The sequence below is a fragment of the Manis javanica genome, unplaced genomic scaffold (genome assembly GCF_040802235.1).
Source record: "Manis javanica isolate MJ-LG unplaced genomic scaffold, MJ_LKY HiC_scaffold_25, whole genome shotgun sequence".
Taxonomy (NCBI): domain Eukaryota; kingdom Metazoa; phylum Chordata; class Mammalia; order Pholidota; family Manidae; genus Manis; species Manis javanica.
This window is the reverse complement of record NW_027332171.1, coordinates 1,104,078-1,118,180: the sequence shown is the minus strand read 5'-3', so window position 1 is coordinate 1,118,180 and position 14,103 is coordinate 1,104,078. Positions and strand designations below refer to the sequence as shown.

Sequence of the window (14,103 nt, the reverse complement as noted above, 5' to 3'; positions counted from 1 at the left end):
CCAAAGCTGGTGGGTTTCAGCGCTGAAAAATCTGTAGCAGGAACTATTGAGGGGGAGAAGAGTGAGCCCTAGTTCCAGGGGAATCTATCTCTTGTGCAAGTTCCAAGAAGAAAGCTAAGGTCAATGAGGCTTTGACTAGCAATGGGTAGATTTAATTGATTTATGAAAAACTGGGAATATTAGGATGAACTGGCTCTCCTAAACTGAGCAAGAAAAATTCAGAGCAAACAGAAAAAGTATTACTTCCCAAAGTGTGAAGTTACTGACTTGGAATGATTTCAATAATATGTATAAGCTATTAGAGCATTTGTGTACTGTGATAAAAACACCCACATGCATATACAATACTTGCAGATGAAAGGTATACACCAAAATGTTAAGAGCTAGTATTTTAAGAAATGGAATGACATAACGTCCAGTTTCAAGTGGTTTTTTTTCTTTTTTGTATTGATCAGAAGTTCAAGATTTCACTGATGTATGTTCATAAGTTATTTTATAGTTCTCACATATTGCATTTAAATTCATAAAATAAAATTTCCATTTTGAAAAAATAAAATAACATTTGTAAGATTCACTATATTTCAAGAAGTTGAAAGTATAGTTTGAAAAGAAAGTTAAGGTAATTTCATTGATTTCCAAAGTGTTTGTAAGACCTAAAGGAGGATCAAGATATACGCCAAACCTGTAAGGGCCATTCACCATGACCACAAGCTTCCTAGAGCCTTCTGCAGAGATAGGGCCTAGCTTCAGAGACCTGCTGAGGACAGGAATTCTCTTTGAATTATTTGGATTGAGATTTAATGTGGATGTATGAGGGTATGATCCGAATTCTTATCAATGTAGATTGAATGGAATCAAGTTCCCAATCTTGAAAGATACTATGGTCCAGCCAAGTCCTAAAGGAGATTAGATGATGATGGATAGATAGATAGATAGATAGATAGATAGATAGATAGATAGATAGATAGATAGATAGATAGATAGATGACAGAAACAGATGATAGATCAGATGATTGACTGATGATATAGAAAGATCCTAATAAAGTAAATGCTATCATTATCTCTAATGCTACAGATTGAAATAGGGAGTTCAAGTGACTTGTTCAAGGTCACACATCTGTTATGTAGTAAAGCTGGGAATTGAAGCCAATCTAAATTCAGAGTCCACATTCTTTTTTCTAATTGAAGTATTGTTGATATACAACCATATTGGTTTCAAGTATACAGCACCGTGGTTCAACAGTTACCCACATTATTAAATCCTCACCCCGACTAGTGTAGTTACTATCTGTCAACAAGGGAAGATGTTACAGAAGCATTGGCTGTATTCTCCACGCTGTACTACCATCCCCATGACCAACTTATTTTATGATTAGGAATTTTTGTGTCCCTTTATCCCCCTCACTCTCCCCACCATCCCACCCCAACCCTCCCCCATGGCAACCACCAGTCCCTTCTCAGTGTCTCTGAGTCCACTGCTGTTTTGTTCCTTCTGTTTTGATTTGTTTTTATACTTTACAAATAAGTGAAATCACATGGTACTTGTCTTTCTCTGCCTCTCACTGAGCATAATACCCTCTAGATCCATTCATGTTGTTGCAAATGGTAGAGTTTGTTTTCATTTTATGGCTGGGTAATATACAACAGTATATAGGTACCGCCTCTTCTTTATCCATTCATCTACTGATGTACCCTTAGGTTGCTTTCATATCTTGGTTATTGTAAATAATGCACTGATAAACATGGGGTACATATATCTTCAAATTTTGTTTTCTTTGGGTAAATTCCTAGAAGCAGAGTCTATATTCCTAACAATTAAATAGCTTAGGGAGCTCAGACTGAAGACAAATTTGAAAGTGGAACTACATTAGTGTATTCAGATCTACTATTTGACAATGAAGAGCATTCTTATACATTGCTGGCCAATTCCTTTGGATTCAAAACATTCTAAATGTCTGACTATTTTACAGCTACAGAGCTGAACCTGGTCCCTTACATTCAATTTTCAACCATTCCAATGTTGAAACTTGAATCAAGTTAAATGAATAGTTGTATTTCAGGGCATGATATGATTCATCTGGGACACAAAAAAAACTTTTGGTAACTCCCACTGAGGACTTACTATGTGTCAGTCATCTTACACACTTTGTCTTATTTAATTCTTAAAACAAATATGTGAAATAGGTACTGTCACTTGCTTTAAAGATGAGGAAATTGAAGCCTAGTGACATGGGATACTTCACCCAAGAGCTACTAAATATGGAGGCAGGAGCGGATCACAGGGAGTCTGGTATGGTATGCCCATACCAATCACAATACACCAAATAAAAAAGCAAATATGTAAGACAATGACTAAAACTGCCTTCTGAGAGAATCTTTGCATCAAGTTGTAACCCTTTGTAACACTCTGCCCTCCTTCTCATACATTTTGTAATTATTTGTTGAGATCACCTGCAATGTGGATTATCATTATTATCCCAGGTCTGCATCTTGTCCTTGTGGTTCAGGGGAAATATGTCCTCAACTAAGGCCTGGAACTGCTCCTCAGTGACCACATTCATCCTGCTGGGGTTTGCAGACCATCCAGAACTCCAGGCCCCCCTCTTTGTGACTTTCCTGAGCATCTATCTTGTGACACTGGCCTGGAACCTGGTCCTCATCTTTTTGATCAGAGCTGACACTCATCTGCACACACCCATGTTCTTCTTCCTCAGCAACTTGTCCTTCATCGACATCTGCTATTCTTCGGCAGTGGCTCCCAAGATGCTCACTGACTTCTTCCAGGAGCGGAAGACCATATCATTCTTGGGCTGTGCTGCTCAGTTTTTTTTCTTCGTCGGCATGGGTCTAACTGAGTGCTTCCTCCTAACTGCTATGGCGTATGACCGGTATGCAGCCATCTCCAGCCCCCTGCTCTACCCTGCCATCATGTCCCCGGGCCTCTGTGCACGCATGGTGGTCGGGGCATATGTTGGTGGCTTCCTGAGTGCCCTGGTCCAGACCAGCTCCATCTTTCGGCTCCACTTCTGCAGCTCCAATGTCATCAACCACTTCTTCTGTGACCTGCCACCAGTCCTGGTCCTTTCTTGCTCTGACACCTTTCCCAGTCAAGTGGTGAATTTCCTTGTGGTGGTCACTGCTGGGGGGACATCTTTCCTCATCCTCCTCATCTCCTACACTTACATAGTGGCTGCTGTCCTGAAGATCCGCTCGGCGGAAGGCCGAAGGAAAGCCTTCAGCACATGCGCCTCGCACCTGACGGGGGTGACCCTGCTGTTTGGGACCTCCCTCTTCACGTACCTGCGGCCCAGCTCCAGCTACTCCCTCGGCAGAGACAAGGTGGTGTCTGTGTTCTACTCGCTGGGGATCCCCGTGCTGAACCCTCTCATTTACAGTTTGAGGAACAGAGAGATCAAAGATGCCCTGGGGAAAGTGTTGGAGAAGAAGAAAGCATTTTCCTAGTTCATGATTGAAAATATATTTCTCCAAACTGCTGGAGATTTAAATGATCCATGGCACCTATCTTCTCCTCTGGCTTAGGCAAGGGAGACATCGTGTGTACATGCCCGACCAGTGAAGGCTTCTCCTGCCAGACTCCTTATGGTCATCTGTCTACTGACTCCACCACGGATGGTCAAAAGGGGGACAAGATTACTTCAGAAAAAAAAGTCTCGGGATACCATATTCTCACAATCGGTATTACAGAAACCACCTAGTATCAGGGGGTTAAGATGAACCGGGCACAAATACGATTTAAATACTCATTGCAGTACTGTGATTGATGCACAGAGCACTCTCCCTATGTTACAAGTGGGGAAATGAGATCCCAGCAAGGAAAACTGATCGTATAGGAAGTAACAGACAAAACTTCAACTCAAACACAGGTCCTCCTGCTCTAGAGCCCATACTCTGCCTCTCACATTCAACACAAACAGCCTGGAAACTGGGCATGACTCTTGTTACTGGCATATGGCAGAATCCAAAAAGATACACTATGTACAGATGAGGTAAATTGCAAGAAAACGATGCCGACTGCATTAAACACTCCCTCCAAGACACCCCTACAGGCCTCCTGTCGTGACTACTGAAGAATGCGCTAAGCAAGTATGGAAGGGCATTACCTTTGGCTGTCATTTCTCTCTAACTCACCTAGGTAGGGGCCTGGAAATTTTCAGTCCATTGGTAACACATCAGTACTCTTCCCTTTTCCTTCTCAGTCACCTTAACTGCTCACTCAGTGAGTATCTCTTTGATTCCAACCATGTCATTCCTTCACCAGTTCAGCCCCTGACTCCATCTCACATCTCTGTCTCCCTTCCAATCGCACACTCTGAATTCTTGCTCTCTTCTATCGTAGCCCGTTGCTCCTATAAAATCCTCATTTTTTATCTAAAAATGGAGGAGCCCTTGCAGACCCACATTGTGAAATATTCGCCATTATCTCAGGGAGGGGTGTCCCAGCTCTCATCTCCAGGTCATTACTCAATGGAGGGCACCTACAGTGGAGTGGCCTAGCACAACCATTTCTGCAACAAATCCTCTTGTGCCTTTGAGGTTCTGTCCCCTTCCCAACACACTCACTTTTCTATTAGTGTGGGACTGTAGGATATGCAAAAAGATTTTATTTTATTACATGATTCACATAAGTGGATGATTTCCTTCATATCTGGAAGGGGAGGAAAAATCTGTATTTCAGATCTCCTGGGTTCTTCAGTCTCATAAACTCATTCCCATCCAGCATCAGGCGAACTTAAAATAGCCCATACAAATAGCACCCAGTGGGTAACTTCCCTGAAATTCCTTTATCAGTTACCTTTATGAATGTTTGAACCTATGCACATTGTGTTGGAGATTCTGGAAATCGTCTCTTTTGGTGGGTTCTGTGCCAGGATACTTCCACTGTATGTTTCCTCAGCTGGCTGAATGTAAGGTGAGAAAGCCTTTGTGATTATTTCCGATGTGAGATCTGATGGAGGGACCACAGCTCCAAACGGAGCAGTCTTGGAGACATAGGAATAAATTATACCTTTGAAGCTTAGAATTGACATGCTTGAATTCTGATATATTTTAATCTAAATGAATAATCTTGATTCAGTAGAATTATTCTATGCTCCCAAAGGAAGTGATGCAATTTATGAAAATTATGGAAAAGGTTTACCTTAAAGGAAATCTACAAATTATTCAATATCAAATCTTTCTACCTTCTCCTTCAAGTTAAAATATACACACAAACACACACAAACACACACACACCCTTTGCTTCTCCTCAACTGCCTTATTTGCCAACCTGTCTCAGTTCGTCTACCACAGACCTCCACCTGAGAACTTCACATGTAAAGAAAATAAAGCTTAACCTATAGATACGTCAATCTGAGGAATGTGAGTGTGTTAGTTTGCTATCACTGCTGTCACTTAGTATCACGAACTAAGTGGCCTAAAACAACATACATGTATTATCTCACAGTTCTGCAGATTAGAAGTTCAGCAGGGATCTCAGAGGGCTGAAATCAAGGTTATCAGTAGGGCTGTGCTCCTTTCTGGAGGCCCCAGGATAGAATCTGTTTCTTTGCCTTTTCCAGCTCCTAGTGGCCACCTGCATTCTTTGGCTCATGGCCAAAGTCAGTAATGTCACACCTACCCTCAGCTGGGAAAGGGTCTCTGCTTTTAAAGACTCTTATGATTAGACTGGGACCACACAGATAATTTGGGATAATCTCCCCATTTCAAGGCCCATAACTTTTGCAAACTGTAATGCTTATATCTGTCCTATGGTACAACTAATGAGGCATCTTATAGATTTGTTTCAATAACTCAACACATCTGAAAAGTCCCTTCTGCCTGAAAGGTAATCTATTTACATGCCCCTGGGATTGGGATATAGGAATCTTTGAAGTGTCACTATTCTGCCTATTTAGCCCATTTAATGCTTGTGTGTTATTTTATTGATTTCAGTTTATGAGGCCAGCTCTCAAAAACACTCATGAGCTCCCCACTGCCTTCAAGTTAAATTCTTTAACATGTTTACAAAGTCCTTTCTGGGTTTTTTTGCTACAGCTCTGCTTACCTCTCCAACTCCTCACCCCAAGCTCTCTCTCTCTCCTAGCACTCTGGGGTCTGGGCAGTGTGCTGGCCACAGCACTCTTTTTTGTTTGTTTGTTTGTTTGTTTGTCTTGAGCTCTTTGCACCAGGAGTTTCTCTTTCCTCATATGGTTTTTACCTGCCTGATGGCATCTCACCCTTCAGGTCTCTGCTCAAGCAGCACTTCCTCCATTAGAATCTGCCCACCCCTTTCCCAAGCCCATGGCATTTGATTTACCCAATTTGTGCATTAACATTACTGTTTGTAATCACTCGATCCATAGCTTGTACCCTACACTAGACTGTAACTCCCTTGAGGACAGAGCCTGACACTTGCTCACTGTTGTGCTCCCAGAACCTAACACAGGGTCTGGCACATAGTAGACACATAACACAGATTTGTTTAATAAATGAACAATTCACTGTTCACAGTAATGTTGACTTTTGCAAACTGTAATGCTTATATCACTGTCCTATGGTACAACTAATGAGGCATCTTATAGATTTGTTTCAATGAAAGAGAGACTGAACAAAATTAGACACCTTTTCTACATATTATTATATTATTTTTAAATTTAAAAGAGCTTTAATGAAATTGCTAATCATAACAATTCAAATTTGGGGCAGTACGAATTACTGTAAATATAATACATGGCTAGAGATAGTTGAAAAGCAAACAAGAGCATCAGCACAAATAAAAAGCCCTCTAGCATCAATCTGCAGCCGTTTCCACCTTAACTGTCTCTGGGCGTAACTTACTTAAGCTTATGTAGAACTGCTTAAATGCAGTGAAAGACAGATGGCCATATTTCTGACTTCAAGGGGTTTGCATCCTCATTAGATATCTTAGCACAATTTATATTTTTATATAAGCACCCATTTCCCTACTCTGAGAAATCTGACCTGGTTTGTGCCTGAAAGCAAGTGTGAACTTACCTTGAGGCTTCTTCATCCTCCTCTGCCTCCTTCCTCTCTGACTATAGAGAAAAAGAGCCTGCTGTTAGCACCGCATGAACCCTCCTTTCGAAAACAAAATACTCTGGCAAGATTAGCTTTCTTCCTCTCTTCAGAAATCTTCTATCTCTGAAATGCAGCTCTTTCCCCTTAGAAATGTGAAGCTGACTTAACTGAGTTAAAGTATTAAATGGTTTTATAAAATATTCACAATTTCAATTTTACTACAAACATTTTCTAGAACACGTTTAAATAGTTTTTAAGCAAAGATAAAAGGTTATTTTATTTATATACACTACGCTTATTCACTTGTACACTTTCTAGTTTCAAAATATTTTAGGATGACTTCAAATAAGCTTGCACCACACTAATAAAGCAAGTTGTAATAAGTGAAGAGCTATATGCTTTTGAAAAGTGAACATTCTACATGGCAGTTAGAAAATAGAGATAAATATATAAGTAGTCTTAAAATAGAAAAGATCTTTCTAAACTTAATGCAAAAAACAAAACCACGAAGACAAAAAGGATAGGCTTGACTACAATTGTGTTAAAATCTGTACGGCAAATAAAACATAAAGGAAATATGTTTTAACCAAGGGAAAATATGTGTACCACATATAGTCAACAATAGTTTATGTAAATCTCTCTTACAAAGAAAATTAGAGAAAGATAAGCCAACAAAGAAAATAAGAGGCACAGTTAAGAGCAAGCAATTCACAAAAGGAGGAATGCAAATGGCTAATGATCGGATGAGAAAATACTCAACCATACTAATATTTGAAAAATGAAAACATAACAGTGAGAAATTTTTCCTACTAAAAAAGTGTTAGAAGTAGCAATAATACTGAATGCCAACAAAGGTACAGGAAAATAGGCCTTCTCATATACAATTGGTAAAAATACAAATTGTACGAAGTTTCTAAAAGTCAGTTTGGCAGCATGTATCAAAAATCATTAAAATGTGCATGTTTTTGCTATTGTTCTTCTAGAAATGTATTCTAAGATGTGCATCTATGTCCAAGGATATTCAGCCTAGTGCTACCTATGGTGGTAGAAATTAAAATAACCTTGCAGCCCTTGAAAGTCATACCTTGTTTTCTAACCTAGAGGCCTCTTTGCCCTTTAATTGGCCATACATGTTTTAAGAATCACTTTTTATTCTTTTTTTAGCTATTTAATAAAAATCCAACACTACTTTCTGTTTATGAAGTAAATGAACATAAATGTTTCATATTATGTTAAATTAGAATTTATATTAAAATCTAGTTAACATAATTAAATCTTTATTAAATTAAAATTTTCATGGTATGTTTAACTTGGAAGTTGCTTTTTATGAGTCTGTCATCCTTTTCTTTTTTATATCGATTCCTGCCCTAAATAGTGCTACATTAGTGCACATTTTTAATTAAACAAAACCAGAATATTCTAGAAAAATCTCTGTGTTTTGTGCTCTATCACCTGATGGAAAGGTTGCAATATGTGATGTGAAGAAGGTATGGGTTCATGATGTGAGGGTTATGGTGCAATGTGTTCCTCAAATTTATAAATGTCATTGTCCATTAAATCATCTGTAAATGAGTTGTTTGCAGTATTTAATATGTTAACATATGCAAAATGCCCGGCATAACAGTTAGCAAATAATAGAAACTCAATAATATGAGATTCTCCATGCTGACTCCAGCTTAACTGGAGGTGGGGAGGCAGGATTTAAGACAATCAAGTGTTTAGCCTGTGCCGTATCTTCCAGACCTTTTTGGCCATTTTCCTTATGTACCACAAAGGAAAATCCTGAGACCGATTCACTCTGGGGAACCTGAGTGTCTGACTGCTAGGATGGAGGCACTTGCATTTAGAGAACACATATGAGGATGTGCCCTTTACACCCCAGAGACTGATGAATTTATGAAGCCGTGAATCTTGGATTCTGCAAATCCTTCCTTCACAGGGACATTCAAGCAGTAAAGCAGTGATTCATTTGCAAGGATTTAGAGAACCATTTCCCCAAACGCACCCCTATGCTTAGACTTGGAAAATCCCTTCTCTACTGCTCAAAACTGAAAAGGTTAACAAGAGATTCTTAAAGGCCACAACCTCTCTCCACTCTCCACACTCCTTTTATCTTCCCACTTGAAGTGTCTGCCCCCAAACACACACATCAACACCAGGAGGATGAATAAATACCCCAGTGTCAAATTCTCTGGTCACAAGAGAGAGCAGCTTGCAGACTGGAAGGAGCTACATGTGCCTGATTAGACTGCACCCAAAGTAGAATAAATCAAAACATAATGTAGTTAGAGAACAGACTGGCAGTGGGGAGAGGGAAGGATGGAGTGCCCACAGACAAGTGGGCGTTTTCTCTGAGTGTGTGTGTACCATCTGGTCTTATTTACAAGCCCTCTGGGAACTCGGAGACTTGGCCAGAACATAGGAACATCTCTGCCATTTCTTCTCATGCATGATTCCAGTCTTTCTCCAAACAATTCAAATGCTGTCCTTTCCTCTTTGCCCCGCTGATGACATCCTCTAATGGGCATCTTGCCCCATGTTTGCATCTTTGCCCCGAGGAAGAGATATTAAAAAGAAGTTTCTGAGGAGGTTGCTTTCTCTCAACCCCCACTCAGAGCATCAGGAAGTGACAGACATTCTAAAGCCCGGAAAGGGTTTGGGGGAGTTGGGAGGGGTTTGCCAGCCCTCAGACTTTCCTTTATTTGCATGCTGATGCCTGGAATTTGACCATTTGTAACTCATGTTAGCTTGAGGCTTGTCTCCTCTTAAAATGCCAACCTTCCTTTTTAAAAGCAGTTACTCTTTGAGTTTCAGTCATTTGCACAGTAAGGATCTGAGAGGGAAAGCTAGCAGGCTCTCAGCACCTAGGACGTCAGAGGTTAGCACTGAATGAGGACACGCTCCAGACCGGAAGAGGGCGCTCTCACAAAAAGATCCTGACAGGTCTGGTAGCATAATATTGACATCACTTTATGCCATGTCATTTTCACAGCCACGACACCTGTCAAACCAAAACTGGCAACCCAAATGGTACACCTCAAACTTAGCCACACATTTTAAGACATTTCAAACCGGTAAGACCTAATTAAATCATACGTGTAAAACTTACTGGGTCTAGCACACCAACAAAAATTTTATCTGCTTTATTGGTTTCAATTGAAGAATCAAATTGTTTATAACATAAACCATTCTTCATATGACCCTTTAAATGAGCACTCATTCTGTGCCTACCACTAAGTTATAAACCAATTGAAGAAAGCTCGATTCCCAAGATGCCTCCCACCATTCCTCCACAATATGCATAAAAGAATTAACATTTACTGAGTGCCTACTATTCATGGATCATGGTGCCAGACACCTCACAGTTGCTGTTTGATATAATCAGTACAATAATCTGCAAAGTGGATATTTCTCAGATGATCCGAGCTCTAACCTCAGATCCAAAAGATGCCGACTCTGACAGTTTAGGGATGTCAGTTAAGCTCTCACATCCCCACTCTTTAAATCTGCCAAGGGAATGCTACTAACTGACAATTGATTCATTCTTAATTTCCAGTATTTAATTTCAATTTTAATTTTCAACTTCAATTTTAATTGTGGAAATAAATGATATACATATATGTAATTTCATAATTTATGTTAGGTTTCCATCAGTCTGTGTGGTTCTGTGTGCAGACTAAATCCTCTTTATTATGGTGAGAGCAGGGGCTTTCCCCTCTGTCTCAAGGAAAGAATCCCCTCTTCTATATTCAGGAAGCCTCTACACAGGAAGAGTTCAGGGATTTCCACTATATCAAAAATCCCTGATGATAAATCACTCCAATTTGTTTCTAAAGTAACATTCAGGGTAGCATATCCTATTCCTTTTCTTCTGGTCTCATTTTTTCCAATAGAAAATACAATTCATGGTGTTAAGAAATCTTCCCCTCAAGCTTTGAATGTTCATTTGCAAGGTTACTCTCTAAATGGAATTTTTTTAAAGGCAAAATAAAAAGTGATTAAAAAGAGCCCCTTGTGAGAATGTGGAGAAAGGGGAACCCTCCTACACTGCTGGTGGGAATGTAAATTAGTTCAACCATTGTAGAAAGCAATATGGAGGTTCCTCAAAAAACTCAAAATAGACTTACCATTTGACCCAGGAATTCCACTTCTAGGAATTTACCTTAAGAATGCAGGATCAACCTTACCTTAAGAAAGAAGTTTCAAAAAGACATATGCATTCCTATGTTTATCGCAGCACTATTTACAATAGCCAAGAAATGGAAGCAACCTAAGGGTCCATCAGCAGATGAATGGATAAAGAAGAGGTGGTACATATACACAATGGAATACTAATTGGCCATAAGAAAGAAAAAAATCCTACCATTTGCAACAACATGGATGGAGCTGGAGGATATTATGCTCAGTGAAATAAGCCAGGTGGAGAAAGACAAGTACCAGATGATTTCACTCATCTGTGGAACATAAGAACAAAGCAAAAACTGAAGGAACAAAACAGCAGCAGACTCACATAACCCAAGAATGGACTAACAGTTACCAAAGGAAAAGGGACTGGGAAGGGTGGGTTGACAGGGAGGGATAAGGGGAAAAAGGGGCATTATGATTAGCACACATAATGTAGGGGAGATCACGGGGAAGGCAGTCTAGCACAGAGAAGACAAGTAGTGACTCTATAGCATCTTACTACACTGATGGACAGTGACTGTAAAGGGGTATGTGGTGAGGGCTTGATAATGGGAGGAATCTAATACCCACAATGTTGCCTATGTAATTGTATATTAATGATACCGAAACAAAAAAAATTGAATATATCCTAAAAAAAAAAATAGAGCTCCTTGATAGACTTTCAAATCTCAAGACTAAACCCCCAACATCGCCTCCAAAACCACCTTTCTTGGAACTTGCATACGTCTCAGAGGGGACTCATTTTTTCCATACTGAGCATGTGTCAGCACAGAGTCCATTGATATATAATTCATCCATGCCCAAGAACCACCATTCTTCATATGACTCTTTAAATGAGCACTCATTCTGTGCCTTGAACTATGTTCTAAGTTGATGTTCATCCTCTGAACCAGGAGTCTCCACAGCCCCATGAGATAAGCAACATCATTCCTGCTGAACAAAGGGAACAGAGCCTGAAAAATAACCTGTTGGCGTAACTGTAGCCCAGAGTCATACAACTGGGAAATGGTAGCTAGAACCAGAAATAAGCCCCATCTTAGCCTCCAAAGCCCACCTACCAATAATCACTACCCGCTCTTGCCATCCTTCCCTTTCTGCCAACCCAGAGGGCTGAAACAAGACTTAGCTTCCACCCAAGCCTTCCTTCTCTCTGCCCTTCACTTGAGATGGGGCTCTCACCATGGTCTGGCACCGGTCCGGAACTCTCCGACTCCCTCCACATTCCCTCTCACAGGCATTTATCTCCTTTGCTAAAAACCTTTGCACAGCCAATCAGTCCTGTCTTGGAGTCTGCCTCTTGGAAGCCCTGGACTAACATGACTACACTGTTCATAAAAGCTCCAAATAGTAAACCATCCATAACAATAGCAAATAATCCATAAAGATGTGGATGAGCAATGGGGCTATATTATGCAATGGCATATCATATAGGGATATGTGCAAACAAATCATAGCTACAAGCAACAACATAGGACAACCTTACAAGCACACTATTAGGCAAAAGATGCCAGACACAAATAATACCTACAATATGATCTAATGTATATCAAATCCAAAACCAGATAAAATTAACTATATTGCTTATGGGTGCAGAAATTTATTACGATAATTTTTTTAAAAACAGGCAAGAGATTACTATAAAAGTCAGAATTGTAATTTGCACTCTCTGGGAGAGGTGGTCAGGGTGTAATACTCTAGGGCTTCTGAAGCACTAGCAATGTTTCATTTCTTGATATGGATGGTGGTTAAATGGGGTTTGTTCTAAAATTATGACTTACTTTGCTATAAAGTGAGCTATATAATTTACAATAATGAAGTTGATTTTAAGTCACCTGATCACACAGTCTAAATTCACCAATCAAAAGACAGAGACTGCAGAATGGATTTATTTTAAAGACCCAATTGTATGTTTTCTCCAAGAATCCCACTTTAAATATAAAGACACAGGTTAAAAGTAATGCAATGGAGAAAGATATACCAAAAGAAAGCTGGGGCAGATAAAGGAATTTGAGATAAAACAGACTTCAGAACAAGGAAAATTATTAGAAATGAAGAGAGGGTCTTTATAATGATCATGATAAAGGGGTCAATTTTCCCGTATGTAACAACCCTTAATGTGTATGCACTTAACTACAGAGTGTCAAAATAGTGAAGCAAAAACTGATTGAAATGCAAGGAAAAATAGAAGCCCACTATTATGGTTGGAGACTTCAACACCCCTGTCAGTAATTTACAGATCCAATAGGCAGGAAATCAGTAAGAGTACAGTTGAATTAAACTGGATCTACTTGATATAAAATATTTCACCCACCAACAACAGCAGAACACACATTTCTTCCCAAGCTCACATGGAACATTCACCAAGATAGACCACATTCTGGGCCATAAAACACACCTTCACAAATCATACTAAGTATGTCTCAGACCACAGAGGAATTAAACTGGAAGGCATTAACAGATAGATGGGAAAATCCAAATATACATGTTGCTTAGTAACTTTTTAATAACTCCCATTGCATCTGCACACTGCCAGCTTCTCCACAGAAATTACATTTCCTACAAATATCCAAAACTATTCCCTGTGCTGATTATTATATTAGACTTCCAATTCAGTGTCTAAGGGAACAGCATGGACTGCGTATGTGTCTGGGTGAAGAGGGAGACAGCAGCAAAGATAGGGAGCCTGGTGGGCTCACCTTTCTAATGCAAAGGTAGGTGAGAGCATCTTGAAAACACAACTACAGGCAACTTTAGAAAGGCACACATAAAATTTTATGATTTCGACAGTGTTCCATCATCACACTCTGAAAGGTAAAATGTCCATGTGCAATTCTTTGGGTTTTGTTAAAGCTTTAGGCTGATTAAGATCTCCCACCTCTC

The 14,103-nt window shown here is 39.7% G+C and overlaps 1 protein-coding gene across 1 annotated transcript; it reads left to right on the top strand.

Annotated features, from left to right (window-relative positions):
• The first annotated feature begins 2,514 nt into the window (after positions 1-2,514).
• Positions 2,515-3,462, top strand: LOC108403122 (olfactory receptor 5A1). Its single transcript, XM_017670058.3, has one exon. The coding sequence runs from the start codon at positions 2,515-2,517 to the stop codon at positions 3,460-3,462; it is 948 nt and encodes a 315-aa protein (XP_017525547.2).
• Positions 3,463-14,103: the final 10,641 nt, after the last annotated feature.

Excerpts from the sequence above, each read along its gene's own strand:
- LOC108403122 (XM_017670058.3), top strand. The coding sequence starts at position 2,515 with ATGTCCTCAACTAAGGCCTGGAACTGCTCCTCAGTGACCACATTCATC.